Genomic DNA, 23,753 nt, shown 5'->3' with positions numbered 1-23,753 from the left:
ATTATATGGTTGTTTCTCCATTTTAGGCAAATCATTGTATGTCCAAAGATTGTATGAACAGCTGGAGGGAAGTGTTGAAGAAGGAACAGCATTTAAGAAGTGCATCCGGCTAACTGAACATGAGGTTGATGACTACAAGGTACTCCAGTGTTTGTATGACACACCAAAACAAAAAGATCTCAAGGTGTTTCACTTTGATGTCACATCCTCGGTAAGCAGTTTATTTTTTATTTTCTTTAACAATGTGGTTCTCAGAGCATTCTTTAGATGGTCAAACTTTATCTTTATCCAGTAATTTTCGGATCTGCTTTAATGATGCAAATTATAATACACAGGTGCAAAAAGGCTTGAATGAATTTCTATTCAAGCTGTTCTTTTTGCGGTACCTGATGGATTCAGATGGACGAATGTGGTGCTGCAGCCACAAACACTTGTACATCATCGAGTTACTGGAATCTACACATTATCAGGCCAGATATGCCCCCAGAACTGTAAGTTGAGACTTATTGTTTGTGCATTGCTCATATTATGAAATCATACCACACAATTCTATTGTTTTCATTGTATTATTGATATTGTTGTTTCATCGTTGTCCCATGAAATGTTTTAATAACACAGATTCTCAAATAACTAAAGTCAGACTGTGTGCTACACAATGTAGATACATAGGATCGCATCCTGTCAGAATCCTAGCATTTTGTTTCAGTTGGACATGGATGATTGGCTATATATGGTATATACTAGGTAATTACAGTAGCTGCATTGAGTAGCTTATAGGAAAGTGAAGTAAACATTGTAATTAAATACATTTCCTCAAGGTCTTTGAATGAGAGGATATGCTTGATTGATTGATTTTAAACTTGAATATATATACATTTGTATATTTTTAGGGACGAAAGGAAAACTTTGCATTCTCAGACGTTTTCCCTAAGGTGTACTGCCGTTCGCCAAAGGAGGTTATGGCTTTGGAAATGAGGAGAGATGAAAACGCAGGCATGGGGAGTGATGACCCCCTTATGGATGATGAATGTTTCAGGAGTGAAGCTTATCAAAGACCATACCAGTACCTCACACGTTTTTACAACAATGACAATCTTGACAACTTCACTTACCAGGGCATTGAAGGGACTCATGCAAAGTGTCTTCAGATACTCTTAATCTACTGTGGCATAATAGATCCTTCATGGGCAGAGCTACGTAACTTTGTATGGTTCCTTAATCTTCAACTGCAAGACTGTGAGAATTCAGTCTTCTGCAAATTTGAGTTTGTTGGAGACACTCTTCGTGGGTTCAAAAACTTTGTGGTTGAGTTCATGATCTTGATGTCCAAAGACTTTGCAACCCCATCACTGTGCATCACTGATCAGAGCCCAGGAAGGCAACAAATTGACATCAGTGGGCTTAATGAAAGGGACTTAGCTCCTTTCCTGATTAGAAAAAGGTGGGAATCTGAGCCACATCCATACATCTTTTTCAATGATGACCACATGTCGATGACTTTCATTGGATTTCACCTGAAGCCCAATGATCAGAAAGGGGTTGATGCCATAAATCCCTTGACAGGGGCAGTGATAAAGAAAAACATCATGACTCAAGAGCTGTACACTGGCTTAAGACTTCAGAGAGTCCCTTTTAATAGGAACTTTGATCAGCTTCCTCGAGCAGACAAGCTTGAGCATCTGTGCAGTGTGCTTGGCATCAAGTGGCCAACAGATCCTGATGAAACATATGAACTGACCACTGATAATATTCTCAAAATGATGGCAATCCATATGAGATTTAGGTGTGGCATCCCAGTAATCATTATGGGTGAGACAGGATGTGGAAAGACAAGGCTCATAAGGTTTATGTGTGAATTAAGAAGGTGTGGAGCACCGGCAGAAAACATGAAACTGGTCAAGGTTCATGGAGGAACTACATCAGAAATTATATATGAGAAAGTGCAGGAAGCAGAAAGTCTCGCAAGGACCAATAAAGAGAATCATGAATTTGACTCCGTTCTTTTCTTTGATGAGGCAAACACCACAGAAGCCGTCAGCAGCATCAAGGAGATCATTTGTGATAACTCTGTGCAAGGACAACCACTTGGCTCCCAAACAGGACTACAGATTGTTGCTGCATGTAATCCCTACAGGAAGCATACAGACAAGATGATTGAAAGGCTAGAGGCATCTGGATTGGGCTACCGAGTCAGGGCTGAGGAGACTGACGACAGGCTTGGCTCCATCCCTCTCCGCCAGCTTGTGTATCGTGTTCATGTATTACCCCCTAGCATGATTCCTCTTGTTTGGGACTTTGGGCAGCTCAGTGACTCAACAGAGCAAATGTACATTGAACAAATAGTGCAAAGACAGGCGAAGGCCAATGAGATTGAGAAGCAACATGTTCCAATTATAACTCAGGTGTTGTCGTCATCACAAAATTTCATGAGGCAGAGGAAAGATGAATGCAGCTTTGTCAGTTTGAGGGATGTTGAACGTTGCATGCAAGTGTTTGTGTGGTTCCACAAAAATCACCCCATGTTTGCTAAGGAACTGAAAACATTCCTTCAAGAATTTCTGAGGGAAAAAAAAACGTTTTCACCTGCTAGTGACAGAGTAATCTGGTCACTCTTGATGGCTACTGGAGTGTGCTATCAGTCCTGCTTGGAGGACAAAAAGCCATATCAAAAAACTATCAGAAAGTTGCTTCCCAGGGAATACAACACTAAGAGGTCACTGCAGGAAATCCAACTCATGCAGGACCTCCTACTCAGTGGTGTACCCATGGGTAAGACAATAGCCAGAAATGAGGCTTTGAAAGAAAATTTCTTCATGATGGTGATCTGTGTGGAGCTAAGAATTCCCTTGTTCATTGTTGGGAAACCGGGGAGCTCCAAATCACTGTCTAAAACCCTTGTTGCAGATGCAATGCAGGGCTCTGCCTCACATTCTGAACTCTTCAGGAGGCTGAAGCAGATACATCTGGTGTCTTTCCAGTGCAGCCCTCATTCAACTCCTGAAGGAATCATCAACACATTCAAACAGTGTGCCCGCTTTCAAGAAAGCAAAAACTTGGATGAATACATCTCAGTAGTTGTTCTTGACGAGATTGGATTGGCTGAAGATTCACCTAAAATGCCGCTGAAAACACTGCACCCGTTACTGGAAGAGGGCTGTGTTGATGATGAGCCACAACCTCATAAAAGGGTTGGATTCATTGGAATTTCCAACTGGGCACTTGACCCTGCAAAGATGAATCGTGGAATATTTGTGTCCCGTGGAGATCCAACCCAGGAAGAGCTCATCAAAAGTGCAAAAGGGATTTGCTCATCTGAAAAAAAGATTCTTGAAAAAATCAAACACCTCTTTCCACCTTTTGCAAACGCATATATGACCTTATGCAAAGAAGGCAGGGGTTTTTTTGGTCTGCGGGATTTTTACAGTCTGATAAAGACGATATTTTCAATTACCAAACTCAGTAATGAGAGGCCCACTGCAGATGAAATCACTGGTGCAGTCCTGAGAAACTTCAGTGGAAAAGATGATGTGGATGTGATGGGCATATTCAGCGAACAACTCAGAGATGACTTTGCAAATGCCAGCATCACCACCTTAGATTTGGTAAATCAAAGCATCTGTCCAGCTTCCCAAGTGGATGGAAATCGTTACCTCTTAATCCTCACAAAAAACTATGCAGCTCTTCAGATTCTCCACCAGATATTCTGCTCTCATCAAATCCATCCAGAGATCATCTTTGGATCTAGTTTCCCAAAGGATCAGGAATACACACAGATTTGTAAGAACATCAATCGTGTCAAGGTTTGCATGGAGACTGGACAGACAGTTGTGCTTCTGAACCTTCAGAATCTGTACGAAAGTCTGTATGATGCTCTCAACCAATACTATGTGACCCTAGGGGGTCAAAAGTATGTTGATCTTGGATTAGGAACACATCGTGTGAAATGCAGAGTTCACAAAAACTTCAGGCTCATCGTCATTGAAGAGAAAGAGGTGGTCTATGAGCAGTTTCCAATCCCACTGATTAACAGGTTGGAGAAACACTACCTTGACATAAACACTGTTCTCAGAAATGAGCAGAAGGACATTGCCGTACAACTAAAGGAATGGGTTAATGATTTTGTCTCCTTAAAAAGTCAAAACCCAACGAAAAAACAATATGTTCCAAGTGATGTCTTCATCGGCTACCACTCAGACACATGCTCCTCTGTGGTCCTGCAAGTAACAGATAGTCAAAGTGTTGAAACAGATGCTCAGATCATTCTGGACAAAGCCAAAGCCGTTCTGCTCAACTGTGCCACTCCAGACTCTGTTGTTCGTTTGGACAAATCCAGACTGCCTATAGAGGAAAGAGAGCATTTAATGAAAGAATATGTTAAAGAGGAGATGCACAGTTCATTGGGAGACTACATTGTCTATCACACACAGCAGTTGGAACAGTCCCACTTCTTCTTCACTGAGGTATTTATTTTACTATGCTATCAAATATTGCAAGACAAATCCACCCAAAACTTTGTAGCATTATTTAAAACAGATGTTTGGATCTGGTAGGGGCAGGTTTGTTTATTAGCAAAATATTTATATCTTATTAATATTATTAAAGCTATTAATATTAGAAACATTTATAATAAAGATGAATAAATGAAGGGTACCACCCTAGAATTAGGGGCCAATGACCAAATGTAAAAATTGTTTCAAAAAGGTATGTTTTTACTTCAGCACAGATTGATGATCAACAACTTCAATCACTGTCATCTATTTTAAGCAAAATAAAAGTATAAAACAATCAGCCATGTGCATGTAGGTGCTCGTACTATTGGAAATGTACCTTGCATTTCTGTCCATTTTCATTAATCCAAGCTCAAGACATGTTTTTTTGTATTGGGCACAACCTCACTTTTTTTCTTGCCCTACTGGTAATACCATCTCTACTTACTTCTACTTACCACTTTGACTTTTGTTAGTGGGTAGCTTTTGATGATCTATTTTATCAGTATTTTCATCTGTAAATATGTCCATTTGATGTGGAAGTAGCAGATTAGTTATTTAAGTTAGAAAAGTTATGTCAGAGTTGACAGTACATAGTGCCTTTTATATTGGTAAAAGGTTGCTGAAATTCAAATGTGCATTTGAATTAGAAAATAAAATAGAATCTAAAATACTAACAAGGCTTATTAAGGAAATGATTACTGTTTACATGCATTATAAATCATCAACATAACAATGTACCAGTATGTGTCGGTGGCCTTTTCTGTTATTAATAGTAAATGAGAAATTAATTGCCTAATATTTTGTAATTCCTAGTTTGCTTTTTTGAAGGTCACAACATTTTCCAGGCTACTGACTGCAGCAGACACACAACAACTACAGGATATGATCAAGCTTGATATCAAGCTGCTATCACTGCAACAGTTTGACACAGAGTACTCTTTCCTCAAGAAAATCAGGTGTGTAAATACAGTCTAAAGAGCATGTCACATGGACAGAGTTGCACATTTCTGTCTAACTAAACACACCCTTGTGCCCATTTTCTTGTCATTCTTCTATGGATTATAAAACTGATAATAATGTATATTATAGATTAGATTTAGAGTAGATATACAGGTGCATCTCATAAAATGTGAATATTGTGTAAAAGTTCATTTATTTATTGTTTTAATCTTGGTGATTACGGCCTATAGCTGCCTTCAACTGGTCTGTATTGTTGGTCTGGCGTCTCTCACTTTCCTCTTGACAATGGGGTTCAGGTCAGATGAGTTGGCTGGCCAACCAAGCACAGTAACACAGCTTGTGGAGGGTGTCAATGAGTGTCTTCTGGACAACTGTCAAGTCAAAAGTCTTCCCCATGATTGCGGTTGTGTATACTGAACCAGACTGAGAGATTAAAAGCTCCTCTTAGGTCAACATTTCTGTATTATACATTCTTTATTCTAATAATTTGAGATATGGATTTTTGATTTCCGTGAGCTGTAAACCATAATCATCCAGATTAAAACAGAAAAGGCTTGAAATGTTTCACTTCATATATAATTAATCTACAACATATGAAAGTTTGACTTTTTGAATAAAATTATAAAAATAAATGAACTTTTCTGCAATATTCAAATTTTATGAGATGCACCAGTATGTATGTGCCTGTGTGTGTGTGTGTGTGTATATATATATATATATATATATATATATATATATATATATATATATATATATATATATATGACTGTGAAGTGATCACTTTCATTTCAAATTTAAATCATGCTTATGTCTTTGTATTAGGGAATTTCTTGGCTCAACAACTGCAGACAAAGTATTCATTATCCAAACAGACTATGATGAAGACTCCCACAGAAGGAATATTTTTTCCTCAGCCAAGTGAGTCTGAAGATCATCACAGAATAACATTTTCTGTAACATTTTTGCAAAAGCTCATGTTGGTTCACTTTTTTCTTTTACATATGCTCAATGTTTGGATTCCTTAAGGTATTCGTGCATCAATGAAATAAACAAGTGGGCCGCTAATGACAACACAAAGATATTTGTGTACTTTGTCACCAAACTTCCTCGAATCGAGGGTGGGACCTCCTATGTTGGGTTTCAAGGCGGTTAGTCCTGCTGTTACACACACACACACACACACACACACACACACACACACACAATATGACTAGCTAATTAGTCTATTTCACGTGAGCAACTCTGTCACAATATGCTTTACAGTTATTTAGCACCTTTCATTCACAAAATGCAGTGCATTGCCAAGTGCCACACATTAAGAGAAACAACCAAAAACACTACATAGAGCAGACAGTTTAAAAAACATTAAAAACTTACATTGTGTTGTCATTCATCTGATTTTTCTTTACAAAAATGTTTTCAGGTCCTTGGAGGTCTGTTCACATTGATGATCTCAGAAGATCAAAAGAGTTTGTGTCTGATGTTCATTCCTTGAAAAATCTACGCTTAAGTGACCTTTTTGAAGATCCACCTGAGGGTAATTCATCAAAAATCTTTTTTTCTAAAGAATGTTATAGATTTTAAGGAAATGAATAAATTCACCTATAATTATCTTTATTTTCAAGACATGGAGACAGAAGACCACATTGGTGTGCCACAAGATGGTGACTCCACTGTAAGTGTTATTTACCACACATATTCATAAACCTGGGGAAACAAGAGGATCCCGATTACCAGTCAGGAAAATAACCAAAATATATATAATAATTTACTAATCTCTGGTGCAGGATTAAGTACAAACTTTTACTTTTAGGATCTACTTGTACATTATTATAAATTGGTGAAATAAATAAAGTGCAAGACATACCTAGCATAACAAGTAATTTAAATGGTAGTCTAAATCTAAACCAAACACAAAGGGCCAGTGACTGATATACTGTAGGAGATACTGTAATTAGGCCAATGTTATTAGTAATTAGGGTGACCAGATGAGAATGGATGAAATCCGGGGGGGGGGCACGTGGCTACCAGTACATTGAGTGTCAATGAATATTAATGAGTGAAAATACACAAAACACAACACTAAAATTAATTATTTTTGTTCAGAAGTCACTTGTCTGTTATTAGGAAAAACACAACTGTGGATAGGTAAGTCATGATCTTTTTAGATTTATTTTATTCATGTCATCAGTGCAGTGTCACATCTGTCTGCGCAATGTGCTGTCAGATCTCTCCGCCGTGCCGTGGCTGCCTGAAGCGACACTTTCCCTGTCCTCGTGACTATAACTTCCACTAACCACAGGAAAACAAAAAGGGGAAAAGAGCACGACGAGTGTTACTTTGTGGCTATAACAACGCTGTTGACACAATGTACAGATAACCTGCAACCCCTGCTGGACTAAGAGAACTACAACAATCAGTATTTAATAGGCTATAATCAAAACTCATGTTAGGTCTAATTTTCGGGACAAACCGGAAAGGGGTCGGGACAACTGCTTGTAAATTGGGACTGTCCCGGATTTTTCGGGACGCCTGGTCACCCTATTAGTAATCTATTAGGCAATTAGGCCCGAGATCTCAGCTTTTTTTATTCTTAGTTAGGATTCAAGACAGTCTGGCGAAAAAAAACTTGTAATAGGTCATCTGAATTAGACATTTTATATTGAAATGATTTCAGTGATTTCATTCTTAATACGATTCTAAAATTATACTGCAAAATTCTGCACACACATGGACACTAGCTGGTAGATGGAAATCACCTCACAGAGTCTGAATTTTAACTCATTAACATACCATTTATTAATTAATTTATACATTTATTGAATAACTAGTTGGAGGACATGCTAGTCAGTTACTCACAGTCTAAGAACTGTGTTGGGGGATTTACTTGTAGAATATTTTTCTTTTTTCAGATGCTGGGTTGTTGTTTATTATTTTTTTTTAAAGAGGTGGTATTATGGTTTTTGTCTTTTTCCCTCTCCTTTATTGAGTTATATATCTTTTTTGTGCATGTACTAGGTTTGCAAAGTGAAAAAGCCCAAAGTCCACCCCAAAGGGAGTTCCCATCTCCCACAGAAGACACTGCTCTGAACTGCCTGAAAACAGCTCTTTTGTAGTCCAGCCTTTACTTCCCTTTCTTGTGACGTCACAATAAAATACGTGTCATAATGCTCACCAAGCGGCTACTCCGATACGCCCTCAAGAACACCGGTGTAAAAACAGTGAGCTGTTTCTCACCTCTCCTCTCCCTTCCAAACACTAGCTACCCTCCAAGCAGTCAATGGACATGAAGTTGTTACTGTGATGTAGAGACAGAGCTCAGTTAAAACTTTATGGATGAAAGTTACTTTTTTTACAGATTAATAACTCACCACTCTGAAACTCTTCCTCCATTGAAGCTGTTTACCGTCTTTTCGCTGACCCGCCTTTCTCTGTTTCTGATTGGCTATTACCGGCCTTTCGCTGACCTGTCCTTCTCTGCTTCTTATTGGCTAGTAGTCCTTAATTAGGAACTGCGCATGTGCAACTCCCAACAAAGATCATTTAGAGACAAGATGTATCACTCCGTAGCTAAAATGAAGCCTTCAACACAGGGTGAAAAGAGGAGCTGCAGCAATGTGCAGTATGACAAAAAATATTGTGTTTTTTGAACATTAAACCATGTAAACCTGTTCTGGTAGAACCCCTAAATAATATTTTGAACCTGAAAATGAGCATAATACCACCTCTTTTATGTTTTGCAGGTTTTAGGAGATTTGTTTGATATAACAGATCTGGTCAGGAGCTGTGTGCAGAGTGCAGTGAGCATGCTCAGAGATGCAGCAGACAGTGGAGAACTCAGCACAAACAGAGTTGAGAACCTGCTCACACTTCTGGATGGAAGTCAAACACAAGGTTAGAAAATCTGTCAATCGTGGGTAATCTTTTGATTCAGGCCATCATTATACACATTTACTCTGTGTGCGGTGAAAATTAATCTTACTGAAAAAACTCTTTTGTAAATTATTTCTGTTTTCTGTAAGGTTTGTTTGCAAGCATTGTGAGGAAGCGTCTCCACTTGCTGTTAGTGGACTACGAGGCAAACATCCCCACTCCAAAAAGCTGGGTTCTAAATGTGGCATCTAATGTCAGTGCCCTACAAGAGGGTGGAACATTCCTGTAGGTTTCTACTTAATATGCCTTACCTTAGTCTACCTAACCTTTTTCTTCATTCCTTTTTTTATATTTGCATACAATCTTTATTTCTTTTTATTACTTATTTAAATCTATTTTCCTGTGCTGTAAAATACTGCAAACCTAAACTAAATAACATTTTAGCTGTTAATCACTTTTAAAGATTTTAAGGTCATGTGAATATTTCTCATAGACACACACTCTGGAGGAAAATACAAGCAGTTGTTACACCACTTCTAGCAAACTTGGTTTCAGTCATTGACCGAGATTGCAATTTGGACCTTCTGCTGAATGAGTGCGATGACATCAGGAACCTATGGTTTGAGATATTTGGGAGCAAAGAGATGCTCCATGTACCTTCTGTTCGGGTGGAAAGCAAGTGAGTATCTCTTGCTTGTATGATCATGGCCTCTGTTCAGCACAGATACTTGAATTTCATATTCATTTACATATTTGGTCTGAACACTAAAGACAATCTTGACAGAATACCACTGATGTTGTTGTTTAAGTTCATTTTTATGCCTCTATTTCACAGTTGGTTGGACACTGAGTTGGTGACACTTTTGACTCAAAGGTCAAGGTCACCTTGACCTCAAAATTACCTTGACAAATACTTTTCCCGCCAAATCTCAAGAATTGATGTAGTAATTATTATAGGCATTATGGGCATTTGCGTTTGGGGTGTGACCAACTCTAATTTTGCTAGTTTAATGGCAGAAAATTAATGTAGTTATTGTAACTGAGGTTCAGGTACAAGACCACGCCTCTCTCACTAATCCAACCACACCTGTGCTTCACTCATTTCATCCACTTTTGCCTCTCCAAGCCCATCACCAGCACATACGTATATAAAGCCACTTTTCGACTGCATGGTACCAGCTCGACTCGCCTCGCCTCGACTCTATTTGCCTTTTTTGGTTTTCTATTGTGAAAAAGTAGGACCTGTATCTGCTACCAAGTACTTTTTTCGTATCACCTCCGTCGAGGTTCCAAGCAAACTGAGGCGATACTACTGTGATGTGAAAACACAGCAGGATACTGATTGGTCAGAAAGAATCGTCACTATTCACTGCATCATCATAAAGAGCCTAAGTCACTCGCTTCTGCTTCTGGCCCATGGGACCTTATTGCGGGTAGGATATGTACGGTAGTCGATGGCGAGAGACAATTTATCTTTTTATCCCGTTAGAATTGAGCCCTGAATTACACATATGATGTTGGTCAACTTAAAATATAATTTTGCAAGTCAAGAAAGTCGCAGTTACATTGCACCTGCAATGTTGTGCTTTTCCAGCTTTGCATGGCCAACTCCAACAGCCGCTCACTTCCGCATTCTCGACCCAACCCCCGGCACCCGGCACGCCGATGATGTCACGATGATGCCCACTGCTGTAACGCAAACAGCTTCAGCCCTCACCAGGGCCAGGACGTAACACCCCACCCCCCATGTCTAAGCAGGCCGCACACCCTACCTCTGCACATACATCCCTCCATCCCGGCTTCCTTTCTTTTTCCCGTCCTTCAGCTAACATAACTCCTTCGACTCCCCCCTGCTCGGGCAGCTTTTTCTCACTCTCTCACGGCAACAACTACCAGCGCTGCTGTTCATTCTGCCATGGCAACGACAAGCCATGGCGTTCCATGTCATGGACCCACTCACCGTCCTTCCGCCACAACGGTAGTCAGTCCCACCACCACCATTTCACCCTGGCTTCCCCCTTCACTTTCAGCCTCGCAACCCTTTCTCGTTTCACAATTCCGTCAGTTAAGCATCTCGATCTTACGCTCCAATCCAATCACCACCACATATGTATAAGCCTGTCTAACCCCTTCCTCTGCCGTTTCTCAGTTCTCACATACCTCCCCCCAAACCCTCTTTCTCTCCTCTTTCAATGGGCAGCAAGGTGGCCCAATGGACAGCACTGTGGCCTCACAGCAGTAAGGTCCTGAGTCCAGACCTCGTTCTGCCCAGGCCTTTCTGTGTGGAGTTTGCAGGTTTTCCCCCAGGCGCTCCGGTTTCCTCCTACCATCAAAAACCACCACAGGAACCACAGGGGGATCATAATCAAGACTCTTATGGAGACGTGGAGACCCCACCCTTAGTCTCGAATCCCGTGTTCCTAACCGCTCCAGCCACCACAACCCAGATCAACCCCCTTCATCCCTACCCCCTCGACCCCTTCATCCCTTCCCTCTTGACTCCTCCATGCTTTCATCCCCGTACCTTCTCTCTAACCAAATAAACTACATGTTATACCTTAATTTGCGTGGTCTTAGTTAGTGAAACATGAATTAACATAGATCCTGACCGATCCTGTCGACGTGTTAGGAGATTTTAATCAATCAATCAATGAAGTTACGCTGCTGTGCCTTGTGCGTAAATGCACAAAAGCGTTCAGTGTCTCTCTTTAGAGCATCTTACTATTGAAACAATGCACCCCTAAAATAACCAAAAGGGGGGGGTCAGTGCCGCAACTACGTTCTGCTGCCTCAAAATAGCAATGTGCCAACAATTTACCAGACCAGATGGATGCAAATGCATTTGCTCTATAAGCAACGTCGGGACTAGGCATGAAAATGACAACTGCGCTTTGTGCCCCATAACTAAGAAAGAGATGGGGAGATTGTGAACAGATTTTACAGTTGGTTAAACGTTAAATAAGTGACCCTTTTTACTCAAAGGTCACTGTGACCTCAAAATAGGTTTTAACCATAATTTTATAATGGATTGGGCGATTCCAGATTTCACACATTTTGACTGGGACAACACAATGAGTAAACAATAACAAGCAGAGTATAGGCTATATTCCATCTCATTCATTCTGCCCTTCACTTTCTGCGTCATTCATCCTGTATGTGAGTCAGTGAGGGAGATAGTTTCAGCTACAGCTTATAGAGAGGCTTTGCATCTAAAAATGCCAGGAGGAAACAAAAGCACCATATTTTGTGTAGCTACACTTTAAGAATTCATCTTTGTATAGTAATCAAGGACGTGTGTACCTGTTTAGCCAATACATATATGATGATCCTTCATTAATCACTTCAACACAGTATATATTCACTGGAATCAACAATCATTATGCATCATCAATATAGTGATTTGCCAAAAAAACTTCATACCTTTTATTCATTTTCATTCAAGTATTTTCTACATATATGAGTCTGGACAGACTTGGATGTAAACTGCAACTTGACTAATTGGCTATGGCAAACAACTGTGGGGCTGTATTCTGTTTTAAAAATGAACCGTTGTAACAAGCCCATTTTTGCCAGCAGCCGGTTCTTTGTTTATTCTCTAGAAAAAAATGCAAGTATATCTAAATGAATTACAGCACAAGCTGTTTGGGCTAAAAAATAATGATTCCTCGGCCTTGTAAAATCACATTCACAATATCTGCATCTTTTCTCTCCTACAGCTCGAATGTCTTAATGGTTCAAAGCCATATCATAGGTGGTGCCACTATGCGTTGTCTCATGCCCTTCAGCTGGTGGATCAAAGATTTCCTGGATGGGCTGATGATACAAACATCCAGACATGAAAGTAATTATTGTACTGTATATGTAACATATCCAAATGCCTTCTGTCCTAGAACTTAAAGTGCTATCTTTGTAACTGAAAGATCTCTCTTTTTTTATATTGAGCTCTAACACATTAGTGGCATCCTCAACTTTTCTTTGCAGATCATTCACCTGGTCATTTCCAAGAGTTGTTCTTGAACACCCCCCTTGGCAGTTACTTGGCCAAAAATGTGAATAAAATAAAGAAGAAAGAATTTTTTGAAAGGTACCTGCAGGATTTTGTTGCCATGACCATGAAAGTGGCATCAGCTGAAGAATTGCAGGTGAGGGTAAACAATGTGCTCAATGTACCCATACCACCACTCTCAAAACATTGCAATGTATATGATTTTCTTTGGTGTTACAACAATCAAATCCAGTGCAGTTAAATACAACAGTTTGATTTAACATCACACTGCCTTAAAAACTGTGCGTGGATTTTTACACCTCTTTGAAGAGTCTGTAAAAACAGAACATTACTGTATACTGCTCTACAAAGAAGGAATGTTCATATTATATTATACTGTACAGGAATTTGTATTTTTGTGTCATTTGTACCTATACAGTAGGTGCATGTTGAAATATATACTTAGTAGAATAGGTCAACAATCTTGTGATTCACCTGGACGCGTCATCAGTGATGTTACCAGAGTTGTGGTGTTTGGCCTCTATGACAGACTTGTTGGCCTTTTGCCTTATTGCCCCTATGATGCCTAGCAAGTTGTAGACCCTGCAGAAGGACTGGCCTGCAAACCGCTTTATTTCCAGGTATGCGTACATATACGAGGAATTTGACTCTGGATTGTACAATGCTCACGATGTGCTTATTTATACAATAATAATCAAACACAGGCTACAGTATAGAGAACACATATATATACACACTATGAACAAAACAGACAGGTTGAGACAATAGTGCAATAGTACAATGAGCAGAGTGCAAAGGATGCAGGTGAAAATTATTATTACCATTATTGTTATTATTATGTACATGTCGGAGTTGGATGTGATATACAGGTGCACATACACATACAAGCATACATGTACACAGTGTGATGAGTGCAAAGAATGCTGGAATAATAATTCCCAGGCTCTTCACTGGTTTATCAGTAATGAACAGTATCTGCTGAGTGTGAAGCATAACTTTTCTATGGACTTACCTTTGGCAACAATGCTGAAGAAGCTGTTTTCTTCAACACTTAGCAGCATAATTGTTCGGAACTGGTCTATGTTCTTTGACTCTTCCTCTTTTGGAATCCACACCATTTCTGCAGATCTCCACTGATAAGCAACCTTGCCCTTCCTCCAGATCAGTTATATGATTTTTCAGAGCATGTGGAGAAGCCTCTGGCAGTTCTTATATACTTTGTAGGTTACACCAGTTGGTGCTGGGGCTGAGCTTGATCTTGCCTTCTTGACCACCTTCTGGATCTCCTAGCTAGGCTCCTTCTCATCGAAGGCCAGAGTTGGGGCTGATGGGTTGAGCAAGGCCGTTCAGTGCATTGCTAAAGGTGTCTCCAAGGTGATGGGTGATGTGAGCTTTAGAGCAGTTAAGCTGGCCTCTGTGCTTCTTGCCTAGAAGCTATTTTGTAAACCCAAATAGGTTAGCTAAAAAGGCAGCCTGCTTACTTGCCCTCTCCTTCCTCAAGGTCATGAGCTTCTTGCGGAGGATGCTGTGCATCTCTGGAAGAACTTCTTGTTCGTCCTTGTTCGGCACCTTGAAAAGCTGCTTCAAGCTCTTCAGCTCCCGCTTGAGCTGGTGGATTTTATTTGCTGTATTGTTTTTGGTGTGTTTTGTTGTTGTTGGGTCTTCTCAGAAGATACAGTCTGCTAACCCTAACTGCCATGGTTGCCATGGCTATAACTTAAAATGTTTGATAAATAGAGCACATTTGGCTGTAGCAGAATGCATCACATCTGTGCCAAAAAAACAGGTGCAAAAACAAACATTAACCATGTATCTACTTTTTCTTTTTTTAATTTTGGAGAAATGTGTTCACTTTTTAAATGTTTCAGTCAAACATACTTTAATCTGGTTATCTTTAATGTTGCTGTAGTTATAATAATAATAATAATAGTAATAATGTAATATTATACTACTTTTGTATTTACTCCTCAGCTCTTGTGTGATGCACTGGCCAGTTGTGTTGATGAAGTACGGAGACGAAGAACAGATGAATATGAGCTTTCTCTTCCTCATGTCCACATTGCCTATCATTTCTATCAAAGTCGTCTTCAGAACCTCTCACGGATGACATCTCTTCAGCCTGATGTTGTTTCTCCTTTGCGAAGAAACCAGCACATTAGACATTGTCCAGAGATGGTAAATTATTATTTATAATATGAATAATATTTATTAATATTATTAATAAATGTCGTAAAAGTACCCTCAAAACTGTATTAAGCAAAAGCCCCAGACCATAGAGGAAATGCTTTTTATAGACGTAAACCCAATATTGACTAACCACCATCTGTCAATAGCTTTTATTCAAGGATACTGAATCACTTCCAAGTGTTTTTCTGTCCTTTAGGTTTTGGATATCCATGCAGCCATGGCATGTGTTGAAGGTCTGGAGTCTCCTAATTTAGATACTGATGCTCTCTGTCAGAAGTGGCTAAAGCGGGTTAAGAGACTGCAAGCCTCTTTGGAGTTGATTTGCTGTCAACATAAGACCAATCAATATGGAGAGCGATGTAAAGAAAGACTCCATGATATCAGGTAGAATGCTGATACACAGGAATAGTAGTAATAAAAAGGATGCATCTGTGTGGGTTTATCCGGATATTCTTGTTCTCTCCTATTGACTTGCCACAAGCAGTTTAGGTGACTTGGGAAAGTCACAAAAGTGTGGTCTTGTGGTACTAGCCATTTGAGAATCAGCTCCTGCCACCGTCATTAACACCATGATTTATCTAGAAACTGGATGGATTTCTCATAGTAATAAAATTTAATAAAATGTCAAAATTATTGCTGTGCACAAAGAATTTATTACTACTGTGTTTCAGTCATTTTGTGGGCTTGTTGTGTTACAACTTGGCTATCAGACATCTCTCAGTGAATCTCTCAGCAGCATTAAGAGTGGAGGCAGCCCACCACACCTGAAATAAAGTCAGAATTTGTTTTTATATATTAGGCTTTTAGGAGTGGTGCTATTTCACATTGCAAAGGCCACATATTTAATGCGTGAGGTGATTGTTTAAACCATTTTGTAGCTCTTACCATCTCTGCTGACCAATTTCCTCGAGAAACCCTGCACTGATGTAAAAATACTGTTTGCATATATTTCCACAACAAACTAAATGTCAGTATGGTCTCTAATATTTTATAGTTATGGCTGGAAGCGTATCTACATCCTCTCATTGTTTGTGGAACACATGCTTCTGGGTTTCCCTATTGAGGAGAATCAGCTAAGAACACTGGTCCTGAATCACATTCAAACCTTAAGCAGGGTGAGTAGATTTGTAATGACCAATATATTATACAATATTTAACAATTGTTAAAGCACTTTGTAACTTGTTTTTGAAAAGTGCTCTACAAATAAGGATTATTATTATTATATTATTATTATTACAATAAAACAGACAAATGTCATTATGTCTACATCCAGTGTGATGGAGGTTTTTTTGTAACCCTACTGCCTTGAGGAGAATGTTGGTATATTATGATGGTCTAAATGCTGCTGGCACATTTATTCCACATTACTGTGTTATATTTTACGGAAAGTTCAGCCTACTGAAAAATCTGTATGATTATTGTTATTTTTCTGTCCAAATGTTATTGACTAAGGTTCTGGAGAGAAACTCTGATGTCAAATCAATGAAAGCTTTTCAAGCTGTGATTCAAGTACTGAAGTCTTGTAGGCAGGGGGCAAGTGATCAGATGTTCAGGTAAGGGCTTGTTAATTTCACTTCAGTTTTTTTGAATGAAATAATGAAGAATGTTCTTTAGCTACACTTCATGAATCTGATTGATGTTGGTTTCATTTTCGTAAAGGTTTGGACTTCAGTGTGTGGTGTGCATGAGGGAGCCTCAGGACCCTGTAGGGCTGCCTTGCCAACACATCTACTGCTCCACATGCATCAGAGGAAGCCTTGATGCAGGGCAGAATTCCTGTCCCAGTTGCAGACAAGAGATACCAAATGACTTTCAGCCACATGTCTCTGAAAATATCAAGTGAGATATTAACATTTCATTATATATACAATATATATAATGTATATTATTATATCATAATTTTATTCTATATATTATTTTCAATACCATTTAACACCTGTAAATCAAATCCAATGGTGAAATTCACTCTTTCCAGGATCAGTTACAGATCAGCTGCAGAGCTTGGCACTTTTATTGTTCATGGTTATGTACTGTAAACTGGTCAGTTGTTTACTATCATGAACTTCATTCTTGGCCTTTACTCACTGCACCAATATTATTAAGTGCACAGGAGCCTTTTTTGCTGTACAGTGCTTAGCAGTTCTGCTTAATGAGCCATCTGCCGTATAAGACGTGTATGTGTGCACAGTGTAACATATTTTCTGTTGTATATACCTGTCCTCACTTGCTGAAAGGACATTTTAATACTCCATCAGATACTTCCTTTTGATAGAGGTGTAGCAACCTAATCTATGCGTGTTTCAAGTGAGTGGCTTGCGCACTGTGTGTGTGTGTGCGCAGTTGTATACAAAACACTTGCTTACCATGTAGTAGGTGTGTCAGTAATTTGTGGCTGTTGAAACACAATATCACTCGAAAGACATACAGAGGCATACAAACTAAAAAGGAAAATCCCTTGACATAGTGTGGTTTTGGGGGAATTAGTTTAAGGTTAGCCACATTTGGAATTGTTTTAATAAACACTGATAAAACGGTTGTGCTTTTTTTGAATTAATGTTGCCTTGGATTTTTGTGGAACTACAGGGTGTCTATCAAGAAAAATGTAGCATTCAGGCGGCGTTGCAATGGTTTCTTCATTGATCTGCTCTCCACTGTGTGCTTCAAAGACAACACGCCACCAACCAGAGACGTCATCACACACCTGTTGTCCTACCTGATTGTTGAGACAGGTACCATTTAATGTAGAGCTCCTTTCTTAAAGAAACATCAAACAAAACATTGTTTCTTCTTTGTTTTCCTTACATTCTTTTCTAATGAACCTGGATTTATCTGACACTGTATGTGACAGCTTTGACCACTTAGTGTATAAATTCTTATTATTATGGACCTTTTGATAAAAAGATGTATGTATGAAAGTTGTTTTTTACATAAACGTTGTTTTTACAATTATTATTAATCTCATTGTTAGTTGTTACTAATATTACTCTAATTCATCTTTCAAACCAGAACAAAAACAGATTCATACAAAAGATCTGTCACCTTTTGACGAGTCCCCAGATAAAAACCCAGTCGTGCGATCTGTGATCCTCAAGCTGCTGCTGAAGTTCAGGTAGGTAAATTAAATGTGACACTGCAATGTTAAAATTCAACATCTGAATTTAAATGATCATTGATAATTACAGTAGAACTGTCTGACAGATGTAAAGGGCTGCTCTGTCAGTAACAGTGTAGAGGAGTTTAACAGCATTGCTGTTGTAATCACATTGAAATATTTGCCTGTGGAAAAATGTCTGAATAGATTTAAGCTACTGTTCTTCACTTTACAAAGCTCTTCTGCATTGTAACAAGTGTATGTTGAACCTAACTGTGTTTCAGTTTTGAGGAAGTCGAGGAATATTTGCAGCAGCATTTGACATCTGTTGAAGACAGCAGATTTGTGGAGGAGGAGGACAAAGCAGAACTTTATGCTTTGTACATCAACTGCTTGGAGGTAAAACATATTTTAATCAGTGATATAACGACACTGGTTTATTCTGTTTAATAGTGTAGAAATCGACTAAAGATGTAAAGAAGATTTCACTGAAGCTTTCAAAACATTTGAAAATCTTCACAAAGAATATAACTCAGGGGAACCTTTTAAAACAATGTACTATTTATGAAGCAGCATAAAAACTGTGTTGCTATGAGAGTCTATAACAAGTGTGAAATTATTTTTCTGGCAGGACATTACACTTTTATTACATCCGACAACTTGGTCTTTGTAATGTAAGGTTTTAAAAGTGAATACTTAAGCTTTGTCAGGAGGCAAATATTTTTGCTAAATTGCTGGATTTGCCTCACGGGCCACTGTTTGCCTACCAATTTCCTACAGTATGTGAATGGGACAGGAGGGGTTCTGGAGGATTGTGGATGGCAACTATACCACAAACTGTTGTTTCAGTTTCTTCTCATTGCTGATACAGGTCAGTTGAAGTGAACTGATGCTCCTTTAACATATTTTCTTTGCAGGACTCCATGTGGGAGAAAATGCCTCAGGAAGGCAACAACGCTGTAGAGTTGAAGTCATTTTTTAATGGTGAAACAAAATTCTTGGCTGAAGTCACTTCTGTTCCAGCAACGGTGTCTATTCAACATCTGCAGCACATCGCACGATTGCGTCTGTCCCTCACCATGGCAGCCCAGCTTATCAGTGACAATCTGTCTGGTTAGAGAAACTAACTAATACTGCTGACAGTTTGCTTTAGTTTGCAAAATAAAAAAAATAAAAGAGTGTCTTGGACTACATTTATGTTGCAGGTGACGATATCCCAGATGGAGCAGAGGATTTCCTAAACATGGTGATTACGCTCTGTAAGGACAGTGGGAATGATTGGTACCGTGTTTACCTGATCCGCAAGCTCAGTGAAGGGCAGGGTGTCGAGTTTATCCAGACGCTTGTGAAACAACCAAACTTCAGCTGGCTTTTCCCTATAGAGATCCATCAGCAGGTACTCATTAGGAAATCTACTACCAAAAATGAGTGAGTTATAAGACAAGTAAGCATGTCACCATTATTACATGATGCAGCCAGTGGGGCCAACCTTCAGCCACACATTTGATAGGGCAGGTCATCATTTATTTAAACATTAAAACAAACCATGGAGTCAAATTCATCACAGTTATTAGATTATTCCTGAATCACGGATCCACCAGGACATCTCAAATTCATTTAATAGCAAATATTTTGACATATTATAACCCATTTTTGCTCCTTTAATTCTATTCATGGCGTGAACAGAATGAAGTTGGAGGTCAGATGGACCAGTTTCTTGTGTATGGAGAAGAATACAAGGCAGTGAGGGATGCAGTTGCCAAGGCAATAGTGGATGGTGATGTTGAGCAGATAGAAGAAGTCTGCGAGGTATTTAAATTTATCAAACTCTTGCTGCTACAAATGTTCCATGGACTCTCTTTCATATATTTGACCCATTCCTGTAAATGTTAGTATTTTGACACATGGGTCACAGTATTTTTTCTTTTTCAACCCGTCTACATGGATAGTTAATGTAAAAGCTGTTTTCAGTCATACAATACATATAATACATGGCATGCCAGTGATTTTAATTCGTTTACTCTTGTTACTACAAATCACATCTACTGTACATCACAGGTAATCATTTTGCTGCAGTTTATTAGGACATTTACTTGTGGTTTCCAATCATTTCTGCACTGTATTAAAATTAACTAGCGGAGTCTTGTTGAGTGACTTGTGTTCCTTGCAAGGGATTGCACAAATCAAATTTTTATTCTGCACAGTAAAAAATGGAAACGAATGGCTGCCTGTAATGTAGGAAATATAGATCTTAAAATCTAAAACTGTATATACACAACCTAAGATCTGTTTTATTGCTATGATTCAGGGACCAGGTGCTCATACAAACTAAATAGTAGCTGATCACTACTCAAATTTTGCTTGTTTTCTATTGATTTAGAAATGCACCGCGCCACCGAGGAAGCGGACATTGTTCATCCTTCTGGCGCTTTTCCGTGAGGTTACAACTCTGTACAGATCTGCAAATACAGGTCTTCATCCGACCCCTGAGGTATGAAGATTGTCTAAATATAATTTATATAGCTACTTAAAGCATGCTAAACAATTTTGTTTGCTTCATGTTAACCCCCCTCCCCCCCCAAAAACATGTTTATGTTTTTTTGACTTACTGTTAATATGTGCAATGTAGTATTGAAAATGTTTCAACATTGATGGATCTCAGTGGGAAGTGCATGACGTTAGCATGCACTTCCCACCAAGCACAATTACTTTTGATAAGAGAGGGATTGTCTGTTAAGGCTACACTAACGTCTTCCACTTGTCAGTGTGGGTGCCTTTGTGGAGGGAAGTGAGATCTAGGATGATTAACCTAAACTCCTCTTTGCACATTAGTAGAATTTGACATTTTAAAATTGGATGCAGTGAGAGAAATAGGTTTTCTATAACACGATCCAAAATCAGAAAATATCACATTTGCTATAATATTTTTTATTTACATCGTATAACATCTTATATCTTCCATGTAGCGATGCCAAGCATTTGGAGAGCTCATCCAGGGCTCAAGGTATTTGCATCAAAGAGAAGTAAGGGATTTTGCCTCAGCCTTGGTTCACAACAGGTTGGGAGCCCTGACCATGTACCCTGGTCAAACTATTGTAGACAAAACTATCATCAAGCTGACCATCCACCTGGCAGCTGTGCTGCTCACTGGGACTGACCTCCTGGTGATGCCACTAAAGCAACTTGGTCTGTATCCTGAAAATATGCAGGTAAACATTTATCATATCGTGCCTTTCTAGAACATTTCAGCTGCTCTCTGTGTGAAATGACAGAATGCTGTCAGTTTTACAACTTTAAGGTGCCTTAAAGTTTCAAACTTAGTGGATGGGGAGTTTTATTCCAAAACAACTCAGGACCATAAACTCTTTATCTCTATTATATTGACCAGTAACTCACCACAACCCCACATGTTACTCTCATGCTAACTTTTACAGGAGGCATTTATACCCACAATGCCTGATGACATGTTAGCTGTTGCCCAGGCAGTTATACACCAAGACTATGGGCAGCTCACTTGGTATGGTAAGTATTATTCATTTACAAACCAGAATTTTCAATTGTGGTTTCTTGCAGCTTCATTTATTGGATATTTTGCATCTTGGTTTTCTCCAATAATCTGTATAAACTTCTTCATTCAATCTTTACAGTAGTCTGAAGTAGTTCACATCTGAAAGTCTTTGGATAATATGTATTCTCTGGGTTTGCATCATCATCATCGTCATCATATTGAATGCTAAGGGAGTCACATCATTCTTAGTTTAGTTTATCTTCCATCTCAAAAAATCCACGTGATTTAAGCCCATTTTTAATGCTTGATTGTTTTTAACAGTGTGTCCAAATAATCATCCATGCTTTGTTGATGAGGTAAGCTATTTTAACGCAGTTCCAGTCCATTTGCATAGTGGCTACAGACATGAAGCATACAAATAAGAAATATGCTTTCTCAGTAAAATTATAAAATCTGCTATGTTCCACTGTAGTGCGGCCTGCCAATGCAGAAAGGCCGATGTCTGGAGTGTGGACAGGAAGTTGGAGGGGACCGTCATATAGCCTTGCCTGGATTCAGACCAATTCAGCTGCAGGAGTGAGTGTCATTAACATCAAGCTACAGTCAGACACTGAACTGTCTCTTTAATGTCACAGTAAAACTGAAACCTTTAAGAGTATTTTTACTCCTTAAATTAGTGTGCTTCCTGGGGACATAATATAGGGAGGTCATAAGTATGAAGTTATTTTGTTGGTAGAAAAAAAGCAGCACTGCAAAGACACAGTTTTAGTTGATTAATGACCACCCCACAGCAAATCAAGTTTGGTGGTGTTTAAATAAAAATATCTAGTACATTGCCAGTTGTCCATGTTATGGTGATTATGGGAATTACTGAAGTTATAAAATTATATCAACATTTCCAGCAGCATGACAAAAATACTCCACATAACAATATTTAGAAAACTATAGTGCATCTGTACATAAGTATTCACAGCGCTTCACTTTTTCCACATTTTGTTATGTTACAGCCTTATTCCAAAATGGATGAAATGCATTATTTTCCCCAAAATTCTGCAAACAATACCCCATAATGACGTAAAAGAAGTTTGTTTAAATATTTGCAAATTTGTTAAAAATAAAAAAACGAAACAAGCACATAAGTATTCACAGCCTTTGCTCAGTACTTTGTTGAAGCACCTGAGTATGATGCTACAAGCTTGGCACACCTATTTTTGGGCAGGTTCTCCCAAAACAAACTTCTTTTACGTTGTCATTATGGGGTATTGTTTGTTAACTGACTGATGCTGTAATATGTTGTTTTAGGGATGGCACAAGGCCTGGTCATATCCTGGGAGACCCTGAGCGCAGAAACAACCCAGATGCCTTGGACACCAAAAACATGTCTCTGACTCCCTTCACTCTGGTCAGGCTGGTTACACACTTGGCCATGTTGCTGGGAGCCTCAGAGAAGTCCCAGGTGAGCAGATATAGACTCAAAGGGAGTTGTCAAGTATCTACATCAGCAGTTATAGTAGCACAGATTTTACAAAGTGTGTAGCTGAGATTTGTCTGCAAAATAGATATAAATGATTAATAATTTCGCCTGTTCTTTTGAATCTGAGTGTGACATTGTGTCCCCCCCCCCCCCCCCCCCCCCC

General features: G+C 39.0%; 1 protein-coding gene across 1 annotated transcript in view; it reads left to right on the top strand.

Moving 5' to 3' along the window:
* Positions 1–23,753, top strand: part of LOC123971271 (E3 ubiquitin-protein ligase rnf213-alpha-like) — a 53,065-nt gene that overhangs the window by 18,931 nt on the left and 10,381 nt on the right. Inside the window, exons 23-52 of the mRNA XM_046049992.1 lie at positions 27–211; positions 336–491; positions 891–4,460; positions 5,319–5,446; positions 6,273–6,368; positions 6,477–6,598; positions 6,874–6,987; positions 7,076–7,125; positions 9,194–9,344; positions 9,473–9,608; positions 9,817–10,002; positions 13,040–13,164; positions 13,305–13,465; positions 15,301–15,504; positions 15,713–15,900; positions 16,511–16,631; positions 16,970–17,070; positions 17,177–17,356; positions 18,101–18,246; positions 18,524–18,626; positions 18,893–19,007; positions 19,526–19,721; positions 19,814–20,004; positions 20,295–20,417; positions 20,989–21,099; positions 21,575–21,817; positions 22,043–22,130; positions 22,438–22,472; positions 22,589–22,692; positions 23,419–23,572. Coding sequence (XP_045905948.1) covers positions 27–211; positions 336–491; positions 891–4,460; positions 5,319–5,446; positions 6,273–6,368; positions 6,477–6,598; positions 6,874–6,987; positions 7,076–7,125; positions 9,194–9,344; positions 9,473–9,608; positions 9,817–10,002; positions 13,040–13,164; positions 13,305–13,465; positions 15,301–15,504; positions 15,713–15,900; positions 16,511–16,631; positions 16,970–17,070; positions 17,177–17,356; positions 18,101–18,246; positions 18,524–18,626; positions 18,893–19,007; positions 19,526–19,721; positions 19,814–20,004; positions 20,295–20,417; positions 20,989–21,099; positions 21,575–21,817; positions 22,043–22,130; positions 22,438–22,472; positions 22,589–22,692; positions 23,419–23,572 — 7,583 coding nt within the window. The remainder of the gene's footprint in view (positions 1–26; positions 212–335; positions 492–890; positions 4,461–5,318; positions 5,447–6,272; positions 6,369–6,476; positions 6,599–6,873; positions 6,988–7,075; positions 7,126–9,193; positions 9,345–9,472; positions 9,609–9,816; positions 10,003–13,039; positions 13,165–13,304; positions 13,466–15,300; positions 15,505–15,712; positions 15,901–16,510; positions 16,632–16,969; positions 17,071–17,176; positions 17,357–18,100; positions 18,247–18,523; positions 18,627–18,892; positions 19,008–19,525; positions 19,722–19,813; positions 20,005–20,294; positions 20,418–20,988; positions 21,100–21,574; positions 21,818–22,042; positions 22,131–22,437; positions 22,473–22,588; positions 22,693–23,418; positions 23,573–23,753) is intronic.

This window comes from Micropterus dolomieu, linkage group LG05 (genome assembly GCF_021292245.1).
Source record: "Micropterus dolomieu isolate WLL.071019.BEF.003 ecotype Adirondacks linkage group LG05, ASM2129224v1, whole genome shotgun sequence".
Lineage (NCBI taxonomy): Eukaryota > Metazoa > Chordata > Actinopteri > Centrarchiformes > Centrarchidae > Micropterus > Micropterus dolomieu.
The sequence above is the reverse complement of the archived record's forward strand: the minus strand, read 5'-3'. Positions and strand labels throughout refer to the sequence as shown.